At 47.5% G+C, this 22110-nt stretch overlaps 1 protein-coding gene across 1 annotated transcript; it reads left to right on the top strand.

Moving 5' to 3' along the window:
• Positions 1 to 10695: 10695 nt before the first annotated feature.
• Positions 10696 to 16255, top strand: ctsa (cathepsin A). The gene is made up of 14 exons (XM_026166631.1): positions 10696 to 10789; positions 11959 to 12125; positions 12196 to 12307; positions 12386 to 12436; positions 12511 to 12597; positions 12675 to 12830; positions 14120 to 14296; positions 14389 to 14480; positions 14588 to 14666; positions 14742 to 14890; positions 14975 to 15050; positions 15208 to 15297; positions 15383 to 15484; positions 15934 to 16255. Exons 2-14 carry the CDS (start codon positions 11959 to 11961, stop codon positions 16015 to 16017), a joined length of 1422 nt encoding a protein of 473 aa, XP_026022416.1. The 5' UTR covers positions 10696 to 10789; the 3' UTR covers positions 16018 to 16255.
• The last annotated feature ends 5855 nt before the right edge of the window (positions 16256 to 22110 follow it).

Consider the following 22110-nt stretch of genomic DNA (forward strand, 5'->3'; position numbering starts at 1 on the left):
TCGGACGGCACACTGTGCCTCCATAAAATGAAGGTTATAACAGAAAATCTGTCGCTCTCTCTCTCTGTCTTTCACTCACACAGACACACCGCCACCATCAACTTTGCTAAATTGCTAATGAAAAACATTAATCAGGCAGCTGTGATTGAGCAACAGTGTAAATCCAACTATTTTCACGGTTGTTGTGGTCGTGATAATTTTGTGATGCCACATCGAAAAGGCTCGGATGAGCTTTCCAAAGTTCGCATGTGTTTGCGCATGAGCAATGTGAGCGCCTGTGGTGACACCCTTACGAGCGATTGATGATCGGCAGTGTTGGGAAGGTTACTTTTAAAATGTATTCCATTACAGAATACAGAATACATGCCCCAAAATGTATTCTGTAATTCTGAATACTTTGGATTACTTAATATATTATCATGCTTTTTACAACAACGTGAATGTACTATTGCTGTGTGATTTATTACTATTACTGAAGGTCCGCGACTCCGAACTGTAGTAAAGGGACCTCTGACTGATACTGCGGGGTCCCTGTCGGCTCGTAGCCGAAAAATAGCTTTACTTTGTTGTGTGGGTCAACTTTTCTGGCGAGAGACAGAGAGAGACGTTGAAAGGCTGCTCCAACGGAACTTATTGTTTTCGGAGGAAAACACGAACACGGTGTACAGTCGAGTTCTTAATCCGGTTGTTCAGTCTGACGTCACTAGCCGTGTCTGGGTCTAAACTCCGCTGCAGGTCCATATATCAAACGATCACTATGGGATTACTGAGAGTTGAAAAACTGTCTAAAGTCTTTCATCTTTAATAAAATGATCAGCGTTCTGCTCTACCAGGTGTAACAATTGAGTTTAACATCCAGGCATCCATGAAAACGGAATTTATGAGATTTAACGGAGTTAGAAGTTAGCAGGAAGTTAGCTCGCTAGCTTCTATCTAAATACAATATAGCATGTCCTGACTGTGGGGTTTTGGAAACAAATTAAAACGTACAGCTCTGCTATCACTTCCAGCATAAATGAAGACAGAAAACTAAACAGCAGTGACGTTTGTAGGGTTACTGAAGTTTGGCTAGCTGGTATATAATGATGTGCTACGTGACCGCTAGCGACACAGCTATGTTAGCATAATATTGTAACGATGGTTAAGTGTTACTGGACAGTGACATGTTGGTTTTCTCTGCACACTGTTGTTGTTCCTTTAAGATTCATGTTTGGTTGGGCTGCAGGAAGTAGTGAGGGTGGTGTACAGGAAGGGGTGGGGGGACCTGGTTGTTCTGTGTGTGTGCCAGGCTGAAGAGAGGTGTAGTTCGAGAGTGCTTCCCCCTGAGTTAACAACCCGCTGGCTTATGTGCCGAATAAACGGACAAACTGAGACCCCAACCGTCTGGTTCTTGTGAACGTTACATTGGTGTCAGAAGTGAAGAAAGAAAAAAGAACCCCATAACGCCCGAGACCCTGTTGCCGGCGACGCTTGCCGTTACGAGACGAGGATGTTGCCGGGCAGGATTAAGAAGGAGACGGAGGAGAGGGAGGTTCGTCCGCGCTCGCCCGCCCATGGAGTGAGGGAAACGGCGTTGCGGCTGTCTGCCGAGGCTGGATTTTCTCCAGGTTTGACTAGGCTCGGGAACTGTTCGCACAGCGGCCGCGATTCCGGCGGGAAGGAGTCGACCTCGCTTGGCGCGCCGTCACGTGATGTAAACAAACATGGCGGCGCCCAGCAAGCTGCAGCGAATATAAAAACGCCTAAGTTCAGCGGCAAGATGCCATGGGAAGTGTTTATCGCACAGTTCGAGCTGTTAGCTGTTGCAGCTGGCTGGTCTGAGGAACATAAAGCTCTCCAATTGGCTTTGTGCCTGTGTGAGGATGCAGCTGCATGCCTGCTGCTGCTGACCGAGGAGCAGAGGGGAGATTATAATGCTCTGGTCGGAGCACTTCAGAGGCGCTTCGGGCAGTATAACCAACCAGTGCTGCTGAGGTCGGAGTTCCACAACAGACGCAGATTGCCAGGTGAGCCCCTCCGCATTTTGGCCCATGAAGTCGAGTGCCTTTGCCGGAGGGCGTATGACAGCATGCCACCATCAGTGCAGGCGGAGTTAGCTCGGGACCAGTTCCTGCAGGCCCTGAGCCCTAAAGAGCTCCGCATGCAAACTCAGCTTGCTCGGCCGGCCACACTCAGTGCAGCCCTGGAGCTAGCGTTGGAGAGGGAGATGCTTGCAGGATCCTCTGGGGGCGCTGACGACGCACACGTGGTGAGGGCTGTGTCAGCACCTGTGGAACAGATGGAGACGCCAGCGGGCCTGTGCAGTTTGGTGCAGACAGCTTCGCTGCAGTCGCCTTCCCCTCGGGCTGGCCCACACCGCCGACCTCAGAGCTGCTGGGGATGTGGACAAGTCGGACACCTCATCAGGCAGTGCCCCAAGCTTGCAGCGGTTCAGGGAAACGCCCACGGGCCCGTGTAGGCGGGAGTACATGGGCCTGGGAGAACGACATCCCCACACCACCGCCACCTCCACCCGGTGCGGCCATCACTGTGGGCTGGACCCAGGTTGGCGGCTTTTGCCATGTTCCAGTGACGATTGCGGGGGTGTCCTGTACGGCCCTGCTGGACACGGGATCCAATGCAACGCTGGTCCGACCCAATATTGTCCCAACCGGAGCTGCTGTACAACCGACTAACGTGCAACTTAAGACTGTGACCGGTGATCTGGCCCCAATGAGAGGGAAGGGAGTGTTCCAGTTCAAGGTGGGGGACCTCGGTGTGTCTTATGCTGCCTGGGTGGCTGACGTGCAGGACGCCTGCATCCTTGGGCTGGATTTTTTACGAGCCATTGGTGGTGTACTGGACTTAGGCAAAGGCCTCCTCGTACTCCCTGATGGGAAGAAGGTGCCGCTTATTCCTCCCCCGGTCTGCACAGCATCTGCCGCGGCGTCCACCTCCACCGCAGAGACCCCTGCAGACCCGCCAGCAGAACAGCGAGCGGAGGAGGAGGAGGAGGAGAGGCTCTCAGCAGTGAGGAGTATCTGGTCAAAGAACTGTGAGGGGCTGACTCCACAGCAGCAAGAGAGTCTATGGCAGGTACTAAAAGAGTTTAGTGACATTTTTGCCCTGAAAGAAAGTGATGTTGGCTTGACACACTTGGTAGAGCACGTCATTGAGACCGGGGATGCCCAGCCTATTAAAGTGCGCCCCCGCCGCCTGCCCCTGGCTCATCAGGAGGCTGCAGACAGGGAAATGATGAAGGCGGGCATCATAGAACTTTCTGATAGCCCGTGGGCCTCCGCGGTGGTGATGGTGCCTAAGAAAAAAAGTCCTAGGATGCGTTTCTGTGTGGACCACAGACCACTCAACAAAGTGACGAAGAAAGACTCTTACCCCCTTCCCAGGATTGATGAGTCCCTCGACTTAGTAGCCGGGTCCTCCTGGTTTTCCACCCTGGACCTGCGGAGTGGCTACTGGCAGGTGCCACTGTCCCCGGAATCCAGACCGAAGACAGCCTTCTGCACTAACAGGGGACTATGGCAGTTCAAAGTCCTGAGTTTTGGCCTTTGCAACGCTCCTGCGACCTTCGAGAGGCTCATGGACAGTGTGCTGGCTGGCGTCCCACGGCAACGGTGTCTGGTTTACCTGGATGATCTTCTAGTGCACGGGAGCTCCTTTGATGCTGCCCTGGATGCCCTGAGACAAGTGTTGGAGAGGGTGGCGGCTGCAGGCCTGAAGCTGCATCCCGACAAGTGCCACTTCATGAGGAGGGAGGTGGAGTTTCTGGGCCACAAGCTGGGTCGTGAGGGCATCAGCACTTTGGAGGAAAAAATTCACACCATTACCGAGTGGCCCACACCAGCAGACCAGAAACAGCTCAAAAGCTTCCTAGGACTGGCGTCTTATTACAGGAGGTTTGTGAAGGGCTTTTCCTCCATAGCCGCACCACTCTTCCACCTGCTGCAGAAGGACCGTGACTTCATCTGGACCCAGGACTGTCAGCAGGCGTTCGACACCCTCCGCAGATCGCTGACAGAGTCCCCAGTCCTTGCCCCCCCTGACCCCGCCCTGCCTTTTGTCCTGGACACTGACGCAAGTAATGTGGGGCTGGGAGCGGTGTTGTCGCAGGTTGGACCGGAAGGGGAGAAGGTGGTGGCGTACTTCAGCCGGGTCCTGAACAGGAGCGAGCGGCGCTACTGTGTCACACGACGAGAGCTGTTGGCTGTGGTGGCGGGGGTGAGACACTTTAAATACTACCTGTGCGGCACAGCATTTGTTGTCAGAACTGATCATGCTGCCCTTCAGTGGCTGATGTCTTTCAGGGAGCCAGAGGGACAGGTGGCTCGCTGGCTGGAGGAGCTCCAAGCCTTCAATTTCACCGTGGAGCACAGAGCAGGGACGCACCATTCTAATGCAGACGCCCTCTCTCGCCGCCCATGTGCTGCAGCTGGCTGCCGTTACTGTGAGAAGCGAGAGGAAATAGAGCGGGAACTCACGACAATAGACGGAGCAGCACAGCTCGCCTGCAGGGTTCTTCTGGTGGTGGATGCAGCGGAGTGGAGGGCACGGCAGGAACAAGACACAGACCTGCTGCCGGTCCTGCAGTGGCTGGAGAAGGGGGAGCAACCCCTTTGGGATGAGGTCACTGGGTTTTCCATCTGTACCAGGGGGCTGTGGGCCAAGTTTGCAGCTCTCAGGCTGAAGGAGGGGGTGTTGGAGCGTGCCTGGAAGGATCCTGCCACGGGGGAGGAGAGGTGGCAGGTTGTGGTGCCAAGGTCGCTGAGGTCAGCTGTGCTGGGAGCCTGCCATGGGAGCACTGGCTCTGGCCACTTTGGGGTCTCCAAGACTCTTCGCCGCCTCCGCCAGGGCTATTACTGGGGTCAACAGCAGAGGGCGGAGGGATGTGGAGGACTTTTGCCGCAGCTGTGATGCATGTTCCTCACACAAAGGGCCACAAGACCAGTCCCGGGCTCAGCTTCAGCAGCAACCAGCAGGAGCCCCAATGGAGCGAGTAGCTGTGGACGTCATGGGCCCATTTCCTCGCACAGACAGAGGAAACCGCTATGTTCTTGTGGCCATGGACTATTTTACCAAGTGGCCGGAAGCATACGTCATCCCAGATCAGGAGGCTGAGACGGTCACTGATGTATTAGTGGAGGGGATGTTCAGCCGCTTTGGAACAGCAGAGACCCTCCACAGTGACCAGGGGCGTAACTTTGAGTCCAAGGTATTTGCTGCCATGTGTGAACGCCTTGGGACTAAGAAAACCCGCACCACCCCACTTCACCCCCAAAGCGATGGGCTGGTGGAAAGGTTTAACAGGACGCTGGCCCAGCAGCTAGCCATCCTTACCTCAGAACACCAACGGGACTGGGATTACCATCTTCCCCTTACCCTCATGGCCTACAGGTCGGCAGTGCAGGACTCCACCCAATGTACGCCTGCCCTGCTCATGTTAGGGAGAGAGCTGAGAACTCCTGCAGAGTTGGCTTTTGGGAAACCCCCGGACGCGCCAGAGGCACCACCGGGCCGGGACTACGCAAGGAAGCTGCAGGACCGGCTGGATTCTGCACATTCCTACGCCCGAGAGCAGCTGGCGAAGGCAGGCCTGCGCCAAAAGAGGAATTACGACATCACCACTAAAGGGAGGCACTTCCGTGCTGGGGAGCTGGTGTGGGTCTACAGCCCAAAGAGGAAGAAGGGACGGTGTCCTAAACTGGATAGCAGCTGGGTGGGGCCTTGCAGCGTCCTAGAGCGAGTGGGGGAGGTTGTTTACAGGGTGCAGTTGCCTCCTAGGGGGAGGATAGTAGCGCTGCACAGAGACCGGATGGCCCCCTACAGAGGACAGTCCCTCCCCTCCTTTCCAGAGGGACGTGTACAGAGCGTCCATGACCCTGCTCAGAGGGGCCCCCGACCGGGGCTGCGTTCCCCCCCCTCGGACTCTTCACCCCAAAGCCCCGAAGCTCCGCGTCCTCCTCAGGGGCTCAGGAGGTCAAGGAGGGAACGTAGGCTACCGCCCCGCCTCAGAGACTGTGTCGTTCCCTCGGGGACGAGGAACTTATTGCTGGGGGGGCAGTGTAACGATGGTTAAGTGTTACTGGACAGTGACATGTTGGTTTTCTCTGCACACTGTTGTTGTTCCTTTAAGATTCATGTTTGGTTGGGCTGCAGGAAGTAGTGAGGGTTGTGTACAGGAAGGGGTGGGGGGACCTGGTTGTTCTGTGTGTGTGCCAGGCTGAAGAGAGGTGTAGTTCGAGAGTGCTTCCCCCTGAGTTAACAACCCGCTGGCTTATGTGCCGAATAAACGGACAAACTGAGACCCCAACCGTCTGGTTCTTGTGAACGTTACAATATAAACAAGCTAACTTTTTTTCCACTCGATAAAAGTTAACGTGAGTGTTCTCGGTGGTCAGAAACAAATGTAATCACATGGCAGGATGCTGTAAAAGGACCAAACTTCAGCCAGGAGAACAACTGAGATAATCCATCCACAATACGAGGTTAGTCATTCATATACTGCTGCATGGGCTGGGCTGTAGTTACATCCTAAGGTTTTAAAAACTGAGCTTAAATAAATGATTAGTGGTAATAAAAGCCGAGGGAGGTCAACAGTGATCACTGACTGTTTTAGGAGCTTTTTGAGATCAAATAGAAGAAAATACATAACATTAAACATGTTAACAACACAAAAGCCATATTAAACGCAGACTACTTTAGACCCGGAAGTAGGATTCGTCGCGTCATCACTGAACAACCGGATAGCTTACTTACAACTGGGCTCGTCAGGCACTCTTATTGGCTGAAGTAATTATTATATTTACATGCTTCCAGCTCCCGTTTTTCCTCGACGACAACTCGTACCTTTCCACTCCCCTTTTTCTCCCTCCTCGCTCACAGACACATAACGTGTATGGCAGTCCATTCTCCCTGCAACACGGACTACACTACCCATGATGCTACATTCTTTAGAGCTATGCTTGTAGCATTCTGCCTGTTAGCTTAGCACAACAACAACAACAACAACGAAAAGGCCTCTCTCACCCAGGAAACACACAGTCGCAGAGAGAGAGAGAGAGTGTCGCCCTGTAACCATGGCAACCGTAACGCTGCCGCCTGGAACAACAGAGCGTAGCTGTCAAACAAACCCAAACAGTCCTGACCCGCGACAAAATGAAACAGGAAAGTACCGCAGTGTAATCCATTCAACAAAGTAACTGTATTCTGAATACCACCTTTTTAAACGGTAACTGTAACGGAATACAGTTACTCATATTTTGTATTTTAAATACGTAACGGCGGTACATGTATTCTGTTACTCCCCAACACTGATGATCGGGAGCTGGTCGTGAGGTGTTAATCGCTTCTCGTTACCCCACGTATACTACACGATGCACGATGAAGGCCAAAATCGGGCCGATCACCAAATCGGTCGCACGACTCAAAAATCGGCTCAAAATGGGCCAAAAATTGCACAGTGTAAGCCCAGCATTAGAGCAGCAATGTTTGTTCGCTCAGAGAAAGAAAAAAAAGGCTGCAAAAGTACAGGGAGGAATGGGAAAAGGAAAACACCTGGCTGGAAAAGTGCACTATAAAGCGCATTGCACTGTGTGCTGGCGCACTTTTTCCATAGGCATGCTTCTAATGGTGGGCACATGAAGAACACGAGGGGCGTGAAAGCTCGGGGAACCCTTAACCAATTTCTTGTCCACCAGGCCACGGCAGAAGCAGATATGGTATGTAAACACTGGTTTGTTGTTTAAACCCTCTGGTTAAGGTTAATATGGGCATGTGCAGTGAATATCAGCGCTATGTGGCCAGAAGTGTAATAATATCATTTATTTTGTGTAATAAACAACTGCAAGGATAGATGATTACAACAAATAGATCACTAATACATAAAAGTAATACATAGATGAATAATGATGATGAGTTATGATGCGTAATCATGGGAACAAGCGGGTTTACAAACAGGAGCAGCTGATTAGCATCAGAAAAGCTGAAATAATACCTCAACTGAAGCCAATTGTACTAAATGCACTATATGTGCACTGTTACAAGAATATTTTTCGTTCTATTGCTTTCTATTAATTTATATAATTTTAAGTTAAGCAGGACAGAGTTCTTTTAAAGAAAGATTTACTTATATTCTCAAAAGTTAAGCATGACAGGCTTCTGTTTAAGAAAGAGACCTGTTTTACTGTGTTAATGTTGTCATTTTGAGCTAAAAATAAATGGCTAAATGATCATTTGTTTCCCATATGGTCATATCACAAAGAATATGCATCTGCTTAAATCAAGTTCAAGTCAAATGGTTAAAAAATAATTTCACACACAAAAAAAGAGCTACCACACTGGGAAGGGTGAAGGCAACTGGGTTGCCCGGCCCTGGCCACGAGGTGTCCCTTATTTATTTTTCAGGGAGTTGGCAACCCTAGCCTCATATGAGGCCAAAGAGTGCTTATGTATCTATGTATGTATGCTTGCCTTCTTTAACATGCTGTAGCTGGACACTGGCCCTGTGCGAGCGAGCGTCTGCTTGTACATGTGGGCACAGTTGTGTGGAGGAAGTGTGGGATCCATCACTGCTCATTAAAAATAAATAAAAATGGAGTTAAAAAAAAAAGAACTGCACAGCTGGTTATCACTGAAAGTCAATGACATCCCACAGTTTAATATATTTGATGTTACCTTCTATACGGATCATTTACATCCACGTATCTCTGCTGTGACTAACATTAGGTAAATACCATATACATTGTAGCAAGTGGAGAAATAGTAAACATGGTTCATTAGTGACTTTAGACATCATGTGACTAAAGAAACTGAAATCAGACGATGTGTTTGTCATCTGTTACTGTTTCCATCTTTGCCTCCAGTGTTTGTTTGTTTATCCTGTGCTCCCTTTTTCTTATTCTGCACTTTTTTTTGGTCAACTTTATTTATGATTTTCCAATGTGAGAAAAGTACAGAAAAATATAACTCGAATTGCGATTACAAACACTGCCATTGTGAAACCGGTTGTGCCACGCAGTGGCAAACAAGTTGGATGCAGGAAAATGTATAATCTATGGGCACAAACAAAAAATACTACCATGTGAACAAGGCAAAAAAAAACAAACAAGCACCAAAACCCCACCAAAAAACAAAACAAACAAAAATAGAATAAAATAAATACATAAATAAAAGGGGGCTGCATTGTGCGCAGTTCTTTCCGGCTTGCTACAGATAGTAGGTGGCTTTAAAGAAAGAAAGAGAAAAACCCCCAAACACAGATAAAAGCAGTAATACATCATACTTCAGTAAATGACAACTTCTCCACATATTCAACAAAGGATGACCAGCTTTTGTAGTATTTACTTTGAGACCCTCTCAAACTGTATCTCAAATGCTCTATCTGCAAGCACCTCATCACCTCTCTCACCCACTGAACAAACACTGGCGGACCTGAATCCTTCCAATTAAGAAGAATTAGCCTGCGTGCCAGGAGAGATGAGAAAGCCACTGCATTTATTTGATAAGAAGTTATCCCGTGTTGGTTTGGGAGTACACCAAAGACTGCTGTCATCGGATTGGGATAAATTGTTTTCCCACACACATATGAAAGAGCTTTAAAAACGAATTCCCAGAACCAGACTTAACCAGTTCAAATCAGAGCAGGTCCAGAACATATGGCTCATAGTGGCGGGTGATTGCTTGCACCTCGGACATCTATCATCAGAGGTATTGTATATTTTGGCTAGTTTAGCTTTGGTTAGGTACGCCCGGTGAAGAATTTTAAACTGTATTATACAATGCCGTATACAGATTGAGGATTCATGGATCCTGCTAACACTAAGGTCCAATAGGTCGTCTGGGATCTGGAGGTTTAAGTCCAGCTCCCAGGCGTTCCTGGCTGTGGACACAGAGTCTGCCTTTATATGCTGCAGTGTGCTATATATTTGAGAGATGTGGCCTCTAGCAATAAGTCGAAATTGCAGACAATCCTCAAATGGACAGTCATTAGGTAGACTTGGATATGAAGTGAAGTGTTTAATTGCAAAGCTACGGGCTTGTAAGTATCTAAAGAAGTGAGTCTTTGGGATTCCAAACTCTTTAGATAATGTTTCAAAGGATAAAAATGACCCTTTAACAAACAGATCAGAGAAGCAGATAATTCCTCTGCTGTACCAAACCTTGAACCCTGCATCGCTCAGAGCTGGTAAAAAAGATTTGATGCAACAGGGGAGCAGACACTGAAACCAGACATTGAGAGAGTTCTTAACCACAGGATCTTTAAAATTAACATTGTGACTGACTGGTAGACTTGAACACATTATTGCAACAGGGGATATAGTGAGATGACCGTCTAGCTCCATAGTGGACCAAGGCGGCCCTCTGCCCTCCCTAAAAGCCTGCATCTAGGTGGATATTGTCACAATATTGGCAGCCCAATAATAATACATAAAGTTTGGTAGGGCCAGGCCGCCTTCCGACTTAGAACACTGTAACAGGGATTTACGGACTCTTGGAAGGTTTTTGTTGTTATTCTGCACTTTTAACACCCCTCTGGTGCTCTTTCTGTTGTTTTGAATGTTCTTCTACTGTTTTATCCTCTTCGAGAGTCTGTATTCGTATTGTTCTTAATCGTTAATTTAAAAAAGGGTTATCCTAAAAAACCCTACAAATAAAGTTTGAAAAAAAAAACCGAGGGGAGGGAGGGGTCATGTGACCTGCCGCTGTCATATGACCTGCTGTTTTCCTTCACCGTGGTGTGTCCAATTTATTTGCAGAGCAGGAGCCCAGGTGAAGCAGGTGGACGCGTAGAGAAGAGGTGAGTGAAAGAGGAAGGTCTCCATTCAGAGGTCCGTTTGGATTCTGTCTGATTTAAGACGTTAAAGTTGATGCTGCGCGTGATAGTCCCCGTTTCCGGGTTTAAAATGTGTGTGTGTGTGTGTGTGTGTGTGAGAGAGAGTATCAGGGCGCGCACACACACTGCCTTCTGTTTCATGACAGTTAACGAGTACTCTGAGAAACTGATCGCTTTCTGATCGATAATCGAGCTGATTGTGAGTCGAAAACGTTTCGTGTTGAAACTGAAACCCGTTTCCGGTCGCTGAACAGTTATTCTGACACGAACTGCGTGTTTCTGCCAAACTCCGTTCAAAAAACTGCAAATGTAAATTTTCTTGGCGCATGCTCAGTCACGTCCGAAAGTAAAACGTCCAGATGAACAGAATCAACTTTTCAACCAAATCGTAACTTTTCGTTCATTCAGCGGGAAAGTAATCACGTGACTTCTGATCGATCCCCAATCAGAAAGTCTCGTGATCAGTCCGCGAACACAAACCTCACTTCCTGCTGAAATCACGTGTTTCGTGGCCGTCAGAGGAACCCACCAGTCTTCATTTAAATTTCTGCCTAATTTAACGTGTGCGTGTGAGATCCTGCTGTGCTGTGTTTTACAGGTTTACCTCAGAGAACGGGTGAACTTTGAACTTTGCGTTTTAAGTTCGCTTTCTTAAAATCAGGGTTGGATGTAATAAAACTGAGTGATGAAAAACCCTTTTAAAACTTTAACATCATCACTGAGGTTTAATTTCTAGTTTGTTTCTTTTCTGAAAGGCTGATGCTGAGGACAGCCTCCTGCTTTTTTTTTTTTATTTAGTTTTACTTTCTTTTTGTTTTGTTTGGATTTTTTAGGGTTATTTATTTTATTTTCTGGCAGGGCTCCGACAGCTCTGTGAAATCACATTTGATCAGTTTTGTTTCTGGTGATCTGTCCGTGATAACCTGCTCAAAGTCAGTAAAACTGACAGTAGAGCTAATCAGTAACGTCCTGCAGGAGAGATGACATCATTTGTGCTGTGTGTCATGTGATCGTGTGACAAAAGTGAAAGGAACACGTGGACGTCAGCTGCTGGACGTTACCTCAGTATTATAAAGGTGAAATCTCAGGAGGAGCATTTTTATTGGATGTTTTTACTTCCTATCTGCTATCAGATGCAGCTGCTGCTGTTGTCATGTTACTTCCTGTCCGCATGGCTCGGCGTGGAAGCGGCCCCAGCGGCCGACGAGATCACGTACCTGCCAGGTCTGCAGAAACAGCCGAGCTTCAAGCAGTACTCTGGATACCTGAGTGTGGCTGACGGCAAACACCTGCACTACTGGTCAGTACCTGAGACACGCCTGAAGACACGCCTCACCTGACCGTCAGCTGACCACTTCTTCTGTTCTCAGGTTCGTTGAGTCGCAGAACAAACCGTCCTCGGACCCGCTGGTGCTGTGGCTGAATGGTGGCCCCGGCTGCAGCTCGCTGGACGGACTGCTGACCGAACATGGACCCTTCCTGGTAGGTGAACTCTGCCCACCTGACCCCTACAGGTATACTGTGACTCCACACCTGACCTCTGACCTTTTGTCATTTCAGATCCAGAGCGACGGTGCGACGCTGGAGTACAACCCGTATGCCTGGAACAAGGTATGCTGTCATGTGACTTTTGTTGAGGTCGCACGGCTGAGGTCAAAGCTGATTGGTCGACTATCTGTGTGCAGATTACCAACATGTTGTACCTGGAGTCCCCAGTAGGAGTCGGCTTCTCTTATTCGGACGATCAGAAATACGCCACCAATGACACAGAGGTCAGTGACCCTCAGTGACTCAGCTGCCGGTTGGCTGCCCGGAGGTCAGGTGTTCAGCTTTTTCTTTTTCTTTGCAGGTGTCGATGAACAACTACCTGGCCCTGAAGGAGTTCTTCCGCCTGTTTCCAGAGTACAGCAAGAATGAGCTCTTCCTGACCGGAGAGAGCTACGGAGGAATCTACATCCCCACGCTCGCTGAGAGAGTGATGGAGGACGCCAGCCTCAACCTGCAGGTAATGACGCACCTGACACACAGCAGGTAACAGTTCTGAAGTTAACTTCAGTAACTGCTTCCTCCAAACCATCAACGTGTCTTTTAGACCCCATTCCTACAAAACTGCTCAAAGAAGTCCTGCCATTAATTAATTCTTCGATCTTAAATATGATCAACCTATCTCTAATAATCAGCTATGTACCACAGGCCTTCAAGCTGGCTGTAGTTAAACCTTTACTCAAAAAGCATCTCTAGACCCAGCAGTCTTAGCTAATTATAGGCCGATCTCCAACCTTCCTTTATATCAAACATCCTTGAAAGAGTAGTTGTCAAACAGCTAACAGATCATCTGCAGAGGTTTATTTGAAGAGTTTCAGTCAGGTTTCAGAGCTCATCACAGCACAGAAACAGCTTTAGTGAAGGTTACAAATGATCTTCTTATGGCCTCTGACAGTGGACTCATCTCTGTGCTTGTCCTGCTAGACCTCAGTGCAGCGTTCGATACTGTCGACCATAATATCCTATTAGAGCGATTAGAACATGCTGTAGGTATTACTGGTACTGCACTGCAGTGGTTTGTATCATACCTGATGCACCTGTGAAAATGGCTTTCCAAAGACTGCACAGCGTTACTGCTTCCACTGGGGGGGGGCGGGAAATGGGGGGGGGGGAAAAAAAAAGTGCGTGTGTGCGCGTGCATGTGCGCGCGTGCGTGCGAGCTCTGAGGTTTGAAATGAGCTTCTGTGCAGTGTGGGTTAGAGACATGTCACTGGAGAGCAACTCGGAGTAGAGCTGCTACCTCCACATGAAAACGAGGCAGGCGAGGTGATGCGGACCCAGGACACGATGGAGAGATCACTCTCTCGGCTGGTCTTTGAACGCCTCAATGTTGCTCAGGTGGGTTGGAGGAGGTGGCCAAGGTGTGGGAGGTCTGGGCTTCTCTGCTCAGGCTGCTGCTCCAAACCTGGATAAAGCCTCCACCTTTCCATTCAGTGTTATTATTGTTATTAGTAGCAGTCTTCTTTACAGATCACAGAAAAACTCACTCAAAGCATTAAAAAGATCTGTTCTTACCTGAGTTTGTGGTGACACTGTTCACTTTGAACGTGCTTCCTGTGGTGACATCATTAGAAAACACTGCAGACAGGTGTACCTGTGACGTGCTGCTTTTAGACCATGTGATCAATGGGTGTCCCACCTGAGCTGCAGACAGGTGTACCTGTGGTAAAAACAGGCGTGTCATATTCAGGCTGTGGAAACATCAGCAGCCTCCTCATGCCTGCCTCACCCGACTCACCTGTGGTGCAGGGCATCGCCGTGGGGAATGGAATGTCGAGCTACGAGATGAACGACAACTCTCTGGTGTACTTCGCCTACTACCACGGCCTGCTTGGCAGCCACCTGTGGGCGGAGCTTCAGACCTACTGCTGCAGCAACGGGAAATGCAACTTCTATGACAACCCGAACCAGAACTGCATGGACAGCGTGAGTACGACCCGGTTCACCTGCGGTGCACCCGACGTCTACCTGTAGGCTCTCTGGTTTTATGTCTCAGGTGTTGCCCGTTTCCTCTGCAGGTGGGGGAGGTTCAGACCATCGTCTACAGTTCAGGTTTGAACATATACAACCTGTACGCTTCCTGCCCAGGTGGAGTCCCGCAGAGACTCAGGTGAGCTGTGGCCTTTTAACGTTCGGCCTGTGATCTTTTTTTTTTGTCCGTGAGCTCACCTGCAGCACGTATGGCGCTCAAACAGGTGTGTTCCTGTTTGTTGTCAGTGTCGAGCGAGGCCAGCTGGTGATCCGAGATCTGGGAAACTCGTTCATTCACCATCAGTGGAACCGGCTGTGGATGCAGGTGAGTTCAGGTCACCCGATGATCCAAACAGTATCTATAAAGCGCTCACCTGAACAGGTGGTTCTCTCACTTTAGAAAGTCAAAAGTCTGGCGGCGCTGCTCCCGTCTGTCCGCCTGGACCCCCCCTGCACCAACTCCACCCCTTCCAACCTGTACCTGAACAACCCGCTGGTCAGAAAAGCCCTCCACATCAGCCCCAAAGCTCTGGACTGGGTCATCTGCAGGTAACACAGGCACACACTTGACCTCTGTTTCACCTGTCCACCTCACCTGTGCTGACTCACTGACTCTCCGCTCTGCGCTCGCAGCTCTGAGGTGAACCGGAACTACGGTCGGCTCTACATGGATGTCAGGAAACAGTACCTGAAGCTGCTCGGCGCTCTAGTCAGTGAAGCTCTGCCCATTTTTTAAATTAATTTATTAATTTATTTTTAATTTAAATTTTCCCCCAGTGTAAATGTTTCCAGCCTTTAACAGGACTCACCTGTTTCACCTGTCTAATATGGACTGGAAGGTGTTGACGGTTGTGTTCTCTGTGCAGAAGTATCGCATCCTCGTGTATAATGGCGACGTGGACATGGCGTGCAACTTCATGGGCGACGAGTGGTTTGTGGAGTCTCTGCAGCAGCAGGTGGAGTTCAGATCTTATTGAGTTTTCCTCCGCAAAGTAACCTGATCTATAAGCTGACTCTCAGGTGTGCTTACCTGTGTCTCAGGTGCAAGTCCAGAGGCGTCCGTGGATCTACGAAGATGTGGACGGTCAGCAAGTCGGCGGCTTCGTCAAAGAGTTTGATAACATTGTCTTCCTCACCGTGAAGGTAAACGCCACCATCATCATCCTCACTGACTGTGTGATGTCATGTTTTGGGGCGGGGTTCTGTTTCAAGTCAGCTGTTTTCTTTCATCATCGGACCACTTAGGGTTTCTACAGTATCTTTATTTATGAAGAAGAAACAAACAAAAATGTCTCGTTTGGTGTAAATCTGCTTTAATATTTCAGTTTGTTTTTAAACGTCGTCAAATCAAATTGTCTTTGTAAATGAAGAAAATGGCACATGGTAAGTGTAGTCTGACACTTACTGCACTTCACAGAAAAGCCACCAGATGGCAGAAACGGCCAGCGTTTCCTCCGCCTCGGGGCGTTTCCTCCGCCTCGGGGCGTTTCCTCCGCCTCGGGGCGTTTCCTCCGCCTCGGGGCGTTTCCGTGTGAACACCTCAAGCCTGATTTCTGGCGACTGTTCTGACCTGTGCCGCTGTCTTCCCGCAGGGTTCAGGTCACATGGTTCCAACAGACAAACCAGCTGCTGCCTTCACCATGTTCACCAGATTCATCAAGAAGCTGCCCTACTGACCTCTGACCCCTGACCTGTCAGGCTTCTAATCTGATTTATTTTTCTCACACTGTCAACAAATCATCACGTCTCTCCTCTGTGTTGCTTTGCAACCACGTTCCAGACCTCAGCCAATCATGTCACTCCTCTGGACCAGCTTGTCACCTGGTCATCTTCTTGGTTGCCATGGAAACGAGCACTGCCACCACTCTTTTCTTTTTATTGTAAATGAGAAAGTTGCTGCTTGTTTGATTTAAAGGGAAATAAAAACTGATTTTTAACGAGCTTCGTCTCTCATGTCGTCTCTAAATGGCATCCAGCATCTCCCAGCGCACGCAGGACACCCTGACTGCTGTGACCAAAAATTTCCCACGTGTGGGACTAATAAAGGTTCATCTTATGTTTAACTGGACAGACTCCACCCCCTTCCACCACCATCTTGGGTCCTCTGCAGCGTGACATGAGCTGCACATCGAGCAGCCTGTTAAACATGCAGACGTTTTTCCAGTTTGAAGAAGAAAAACTGAGAATGCACAAAATCATAAAACATCTTTTGTCTCGTTTCCTCTGTCACCTCCAGCTCCACCTGTTTCCTTTTTATGTACAAACGGGGGCGTGGCCGAGTGCAGGTAGAGCCTGTCTTTAGTGAGAACAAACAATTTCTCAGTGATTTTTGTAATAATGCTGCAGTACTGTATTTGATCAGCGGCAGGAACTCTCTGAGAACACGACTGTGTGACACCTGGATCCAAAGGCACAGAGGAAACGTGGAGCTGTTTAAATGTGTAGAGTAGAATATATAAGAAAGTCTGCGCCCTGTTTGACCAGCAAGGGGCAGACTGAACTCAGAGGCTGTCCAACAGTCAGAACAGGTGAGCTGTTTCTAAAAGGCTGAACCATCAGGGTTCCTGCAGTGTCCTCACAGGCTCAGTGATTCTGCCTGTAAACCTGAGGTCGCTGGCTTATTTTGATATGCATGTATTTATCTTACACAAAACAAATGTTTGTCATAATTTTGGTTAAATGTAAAGTTCAGGTTTAAATAATTCAGGGTAATAATAATAATCAATTTTATTTATGAGCGCCTTTCAAGTCACCCAAGGACACTTTACAATAAGAAGACAATGGCAAGATAAGAACAATAAAACAAAGCACAAGATAAAACAAACAGTGGATTCACAGTGAATATGCAGATTTGAACAGGTGAGTTTTGAGTTGGTTGGTGTTCAATGTGTCTGATGATTAGCGCTGAGCTTTTCCTTGTGTTGACATGATCCTGCTGTTTATAAGAATTTCCTTTTGCTCTCTCACCTGATGGACTTTACATCTTGTCTTTAGCAGTGTGACAAACCAAATCAGGCTCTTTGAAGATGTGGACTAAAGTTATTTGACATCATTCTGTCGCTGCGGCTGTTGGCGGTGTGGTGGCGGAGGCTAGTGTGTCTCAGACTGCAGATGAATCAAGGAGCTGAAGGAGGAACGAGTGCCCTGCAGGCATGCATGATTTTATATGAGCTCTTCTCCACAGGCATGAAATCTAACAGGACACCATGGTGAGCACCACGAGTGTGACGGTAATTTAGGGACTTTTTTTATGAAGCCATCAGACACACGGTCTTCCTGCATGTCCATGTTGTTATTAAATCTGTGTGGAAATCCCTCAGTTTATCACGCAGGCCTCTGTGATTGTCCTGATCCCCTCGCTTGTTTATTTAGTTTTTTAAAAGTAGGTGATTCACCACCACCATCATCATCATCATCATCATCATCAATGGAGAAACAATAATGGGTAAAGACAGTCCTATTGGTGCATCATTTATATCTCAGGGCTTAAAGACAGAACGATCCAGGACAGCGTTCATGTTGCAGATGCCTACAAGCTGTGGTTGTAGCACTTCAGCATCTAGCAGAGCAGCGAGTGTTACCGGCACCAGACCTAGGGGAATCTGGACCGGCAGCAAGCGGCACACGAGCACTGCGTAGCCAAATATGAGCAAACTGTGGATTAATAACGAGGACACCGAAGTTAGCGTCTTGCTCAGGCCGGAGCTCATTTATTTCTGAGCTGCGCGTGCACAGAGCCTATAGCTAGAGTTTCTCTGGTAGTTCCACAGCAGTGCGAGAGCACCATCTACTGGCATAATGAAATATAACCATGGTCTGGCACACATAACAATGTCAAAATAAGTCACAATAATAAACAAAAAATAAGGGGGTAATTGGTTTTCTTACAAAAATAAACATGTAGCTTTTTCAACCTGCTACACGAGCATAGAGACGGTAATGACTTTGTGTCAGGCAGTTTCAAATGCAGCATTTCAGCAAACACAAAAACTGTTTGAAAATGCAGCGCCTGGACCTTCAGCGAGCAGACTCGCTGTATTTCCAAAGTTCACTCAGAGGAACATGACAGGAGAGCAGGAACAGAGGTCAGGGTTAAAGCATTGCTCTTAGTGACTTTATAGATTGCATGTGATATCGTCAGATACTGATACTGTATGATGTGAAGTATTTGTGAAACTTCCTGCAGAACAGAATAAACAGACGTACGCTAACTTTGTGTTACTCAAAGCTTCAGTGCTCTCAGGCTCGCTCGTCTCCACTCATCCAGCACCGTGTCATCGGTTTGTTACGCCATACGACACATTCAACCACACTGCTGACCTACCACTGAAAATCTGCTGGAGCTCTCAATATAAATGATTATATCAAACTGATAGTTCCCCCACATTTAATCCGACACTGAACTTTGACCTCATTTTCTGTTCAGGTGTGGAGTCAAAGTAAAACAGAGGTTTATATACCCATGTCTATTTAATAGAATAGAATAGAATAGAATAGAATAGAATAGCCCTTTATTGTCATTGGGCATGTACAGTGAAAGTGTGGGTGCTCCACACCAGCTGTGCCACAATAAAATATAAATAGTAGACAGCAGGAATAAATACAAAAATCAGAGAAAGGCACACAACAGAGAACAGTTTGCAAAGAGCTAGTCCAAAAGGACTTTGTCTGAATACAGTCTTTGTGTGAGTGTCCTGAGTGATGAGGGTCACTCTGACCATGGCTCAGAGTGGTGAGGTGGGTTGGCAGGGCGGGGTGTAGGGGTCACCTGTGATGGCCCTGGTTTACCTGAGACAGGTCGATCTGGCGATGGGGTGGGAGGGGACGATGATGGGGCTCTCCGCTAAAGTCTGCCAGTATAAATGTCTCTGAGGGGGGTTAGTGAGGTGCCAATTGCCTGCTCTGCTGCCCTCACCACCTGCTGCAGTTTCCTCTGCTCCTCCACAGTACAGCAGTTGAACCAGAGTGTGCAGCGATAGGTCAGACGGCTCTCAATGGTGGAGCGGTAGAAGTTAATTAGCAGTCTCTGAGGTAATTGGGCCTGACGCAGTTTCCTGAGGAAGTACAGCCTTTGTTGCGCTTTTACTTCCTGGTGGGAAATGTTTGCGGACCAGGTAAGGTCGGCCGGGATGTGGACTCTGAGGAACTCAAAGCTTTCTTCATTGCATTAAATCTGACGGTCTATGTTCTAACTTTGTTACAACGGAGTGCCACAAGGCTCTGTATTAGGTCCCCTTCTATTTATCATTTACATAAACAATCTTGGGCTAAATGTGCCAGATGCAAACTTGCACTTCCATGCTGATGACACAGTTATTTACAGCTGTGGTTCAACTCTTGTCCAAGCCATTGACTCCTTGCAGAAAGCCTTGTTTTCTGTCCAGCACTCATTACTTCAGCTTAAACGTGTTCTCAGCGCAGACTAAACAAAGCTCATGTTGTTTTCTAAATCAAGGAAATGGGCCCAAACAATCCCATCAGTAAAAACTCTTGAGGGTAATAAAACAATGTTGGTTCACACGTATAAATATCTGGGAATCTTAAATCATGACTCGCTCAACTTCAAACCACATGTGGAGAATCTGAAGTTAAAACTGAGATTGCATTTTCAAAATGAGTTGTGTTTCTCTTTTAATACAAAGAAGCGGCTTGTTGCTGCAACATTTTTGCCTGTGGTGGATTATGGAGATATTCTATATATGAATGCTTCTGCTCAGTGTCTTCAAACGGTTGATACTGTGTATCGCGCTTCTCTGAGGTTTATCACTAACCCTGAATCTCAGACTCATCACTGTGAGTTATACTCTCAGGTAGGACGGCCTGCTCTGGAAAGTCAGAGGAACTATATATATATATATATAACACCCAGCATGCCCCTGCAGACGGTTTATCCTTCAAGCTCGGGTCCTCTACCAGAGGCCTGGGAGCTTGAGGGTCCTGCGCAGTATCTTAGCTGTTCCCAGGACTGCGCTCTTCTGGACAGAGATCTCCGATGTTGTTCCCGGGATCTGCTGGAGCCACTCGCCTAGCTTGGGAGTCACCGCACCTCCTACACAGCACCCATGCTATCTTGCATAGATAGAGCGCTTTAGGTTGAAGTTGTAAAATGTTGCTTTTTTTCTTTCTTTCTTTCTTTGGGTTTTTGTTTGTTGGTCATAAAGTGCGGTTATATATATATATATATATATATATATATACATAAAAGGGTTGCTGCCTTCTTATATATGTTCTCTGCTTGCAATGAAACGTGCTGGTCGGTATCCTCTTCGTCCGCATGGTTACTTGTTGCTTTCTGTTCCATTTGCCCGAACTGAATTTGGTAAAAGACCTTTTGTCCATTTAGCACCCTCGGCTTGGAACAAACTGCAGAACGACAGGAAAATGACTGAATTCATTTCATTAAGTGCTTTTAAATCTAAACTAAGAATCCTTGAGGGCAAGTCCATAACATGCAACTGTTTCAATTAGAGTAATTTTCATTTTAACAGAATTTTAAATTTTTATTAGAATTTTATTGAATTTTATTTTATTTATTTATTTTTTCATTAATTTTTGCAGGTGTGTTTTTGCTGCCTGTCTTTAATTGAGTAATTTCTGTAACTGTGAGACACTTGCTGCTGCCTATCTTGGCCAGGTCTTCCTCGAAAAAGAGGTTTTTAATCTCAATGGGATCTTCCTGGTTAAATTGACTATGTGCACGTTAGCATATGTTACTTCCGGTGCGGAAACTCCTGTGGGGAGCTGTGTTTCCGGTGTCCTATTCGCGCCTGGTTTACGGTCCAAAACAAGTTAAGCAAATGAATGAATCAAGCGGCGATTTACATTTCTATAGATGTCTCGGGCATTTACCCAATATATCTGTAAATGATGTTCGATATCGTCGATATTTTTCCCTTCGCCTCAGAGCAAAAGAGAAAATGGATTCAGATGTTATATTTCTCAGCTGTCCCTCGTTTATCGCGGGTGTTATGTTCTAAAAATAACCAGCGAGAGGTGAAATCAAGCAGCCAATTTTATTTTTTGACGGTGCAAAACGTTTGGTGGACATCGTGGACATACAGCACTGCACTTCAGAGTCACACTGCTAGCATCGATGCAGCGATTCTGTACTGTACAGGAGAGACGGAGGAGATCGTCTGCAGCGATCAGGACGCAGGACACAATGTGACGTAAAAAAATAAAAAGCGTAAACTTGCGCTAAAAAATCTGCGAAACAGCGAGGTGAAAGGTGAACCGCGTTATTAGCGAGGGACCGCTGTAATTTTGAAGGTAAGTCACAACATACCCTTCGTACATACTAATGTATAGAAACCGTTACCAGCAATCATTCATTTTTGTGTGGCTTTTTCTCACGGTTTGTTAACATGCTGTGTAGGTGTGTACTGGACTAGCTGATCTCGACATAACGGGAAACATCTGGTTTGACTATTCTTCACCTGTAGTTTGAATGCTGAACATTTGCCTGTTTAAATCATCAGACCAGTCACTATACAGAGATGTGCTTCTGAATGTGGACGATGTGTCTTCTGCTGCAGTGATGCAGTTCTGCTTGTGTTGAGTGATGTAAACAACTGATCGATCTAAACGCTTTAAACGTCAAAATTGATCATTGGATTTTTTATGACACAGCAGCGGTGAGTGTTCCCACCTCTGCTCTTTGTAACTTAACGCCATCTTTCTGTTTTCGAGTTTTGGACATGGTTTTGGAGGATATCTTCACAGTAGCGATTGACCGCAAAGTAAAGCTACCGGAAATGTACAACCCCACA

This window comes from Astatotilapia calliptera, chromosome 5 (genome assembly GCF_900246225.1).
Source record: "Astatotilapia calliptera chromosome 5, fAstCal1.2, whole genome shotgun sequence".
Classification (NCBI taxonomy): Eukaryota; Metazoa; Chordata; class Actinopteri; order Cichliformes; family Cichlidae; genus Astatotilapia; species Astatotilapia calliptera.

Coding starts and splice junctions, on each gene's coding strand:
- ctsa (XM_026166631.1), top strand. CDS start 11,959: ATGCAGCTGCTGCTGTTGTCATGTTACTTCCTGTCCGCATGGCTCGGC. Junction 12,831..14,119: donor ACGCCAGCCTCAACCTGCAG/GTAATGACGCAC, acceptor CCTGTGGTGCAG/GGCATCGCCGTGGGGAATGG. Junction 14,297..14,388: donor ACCAGAACTGCATGGACAGC/GTGAGTACGACC, acceptor TTTCCTCTGCAG/GTGGGGGAGGTTCAGACCAT.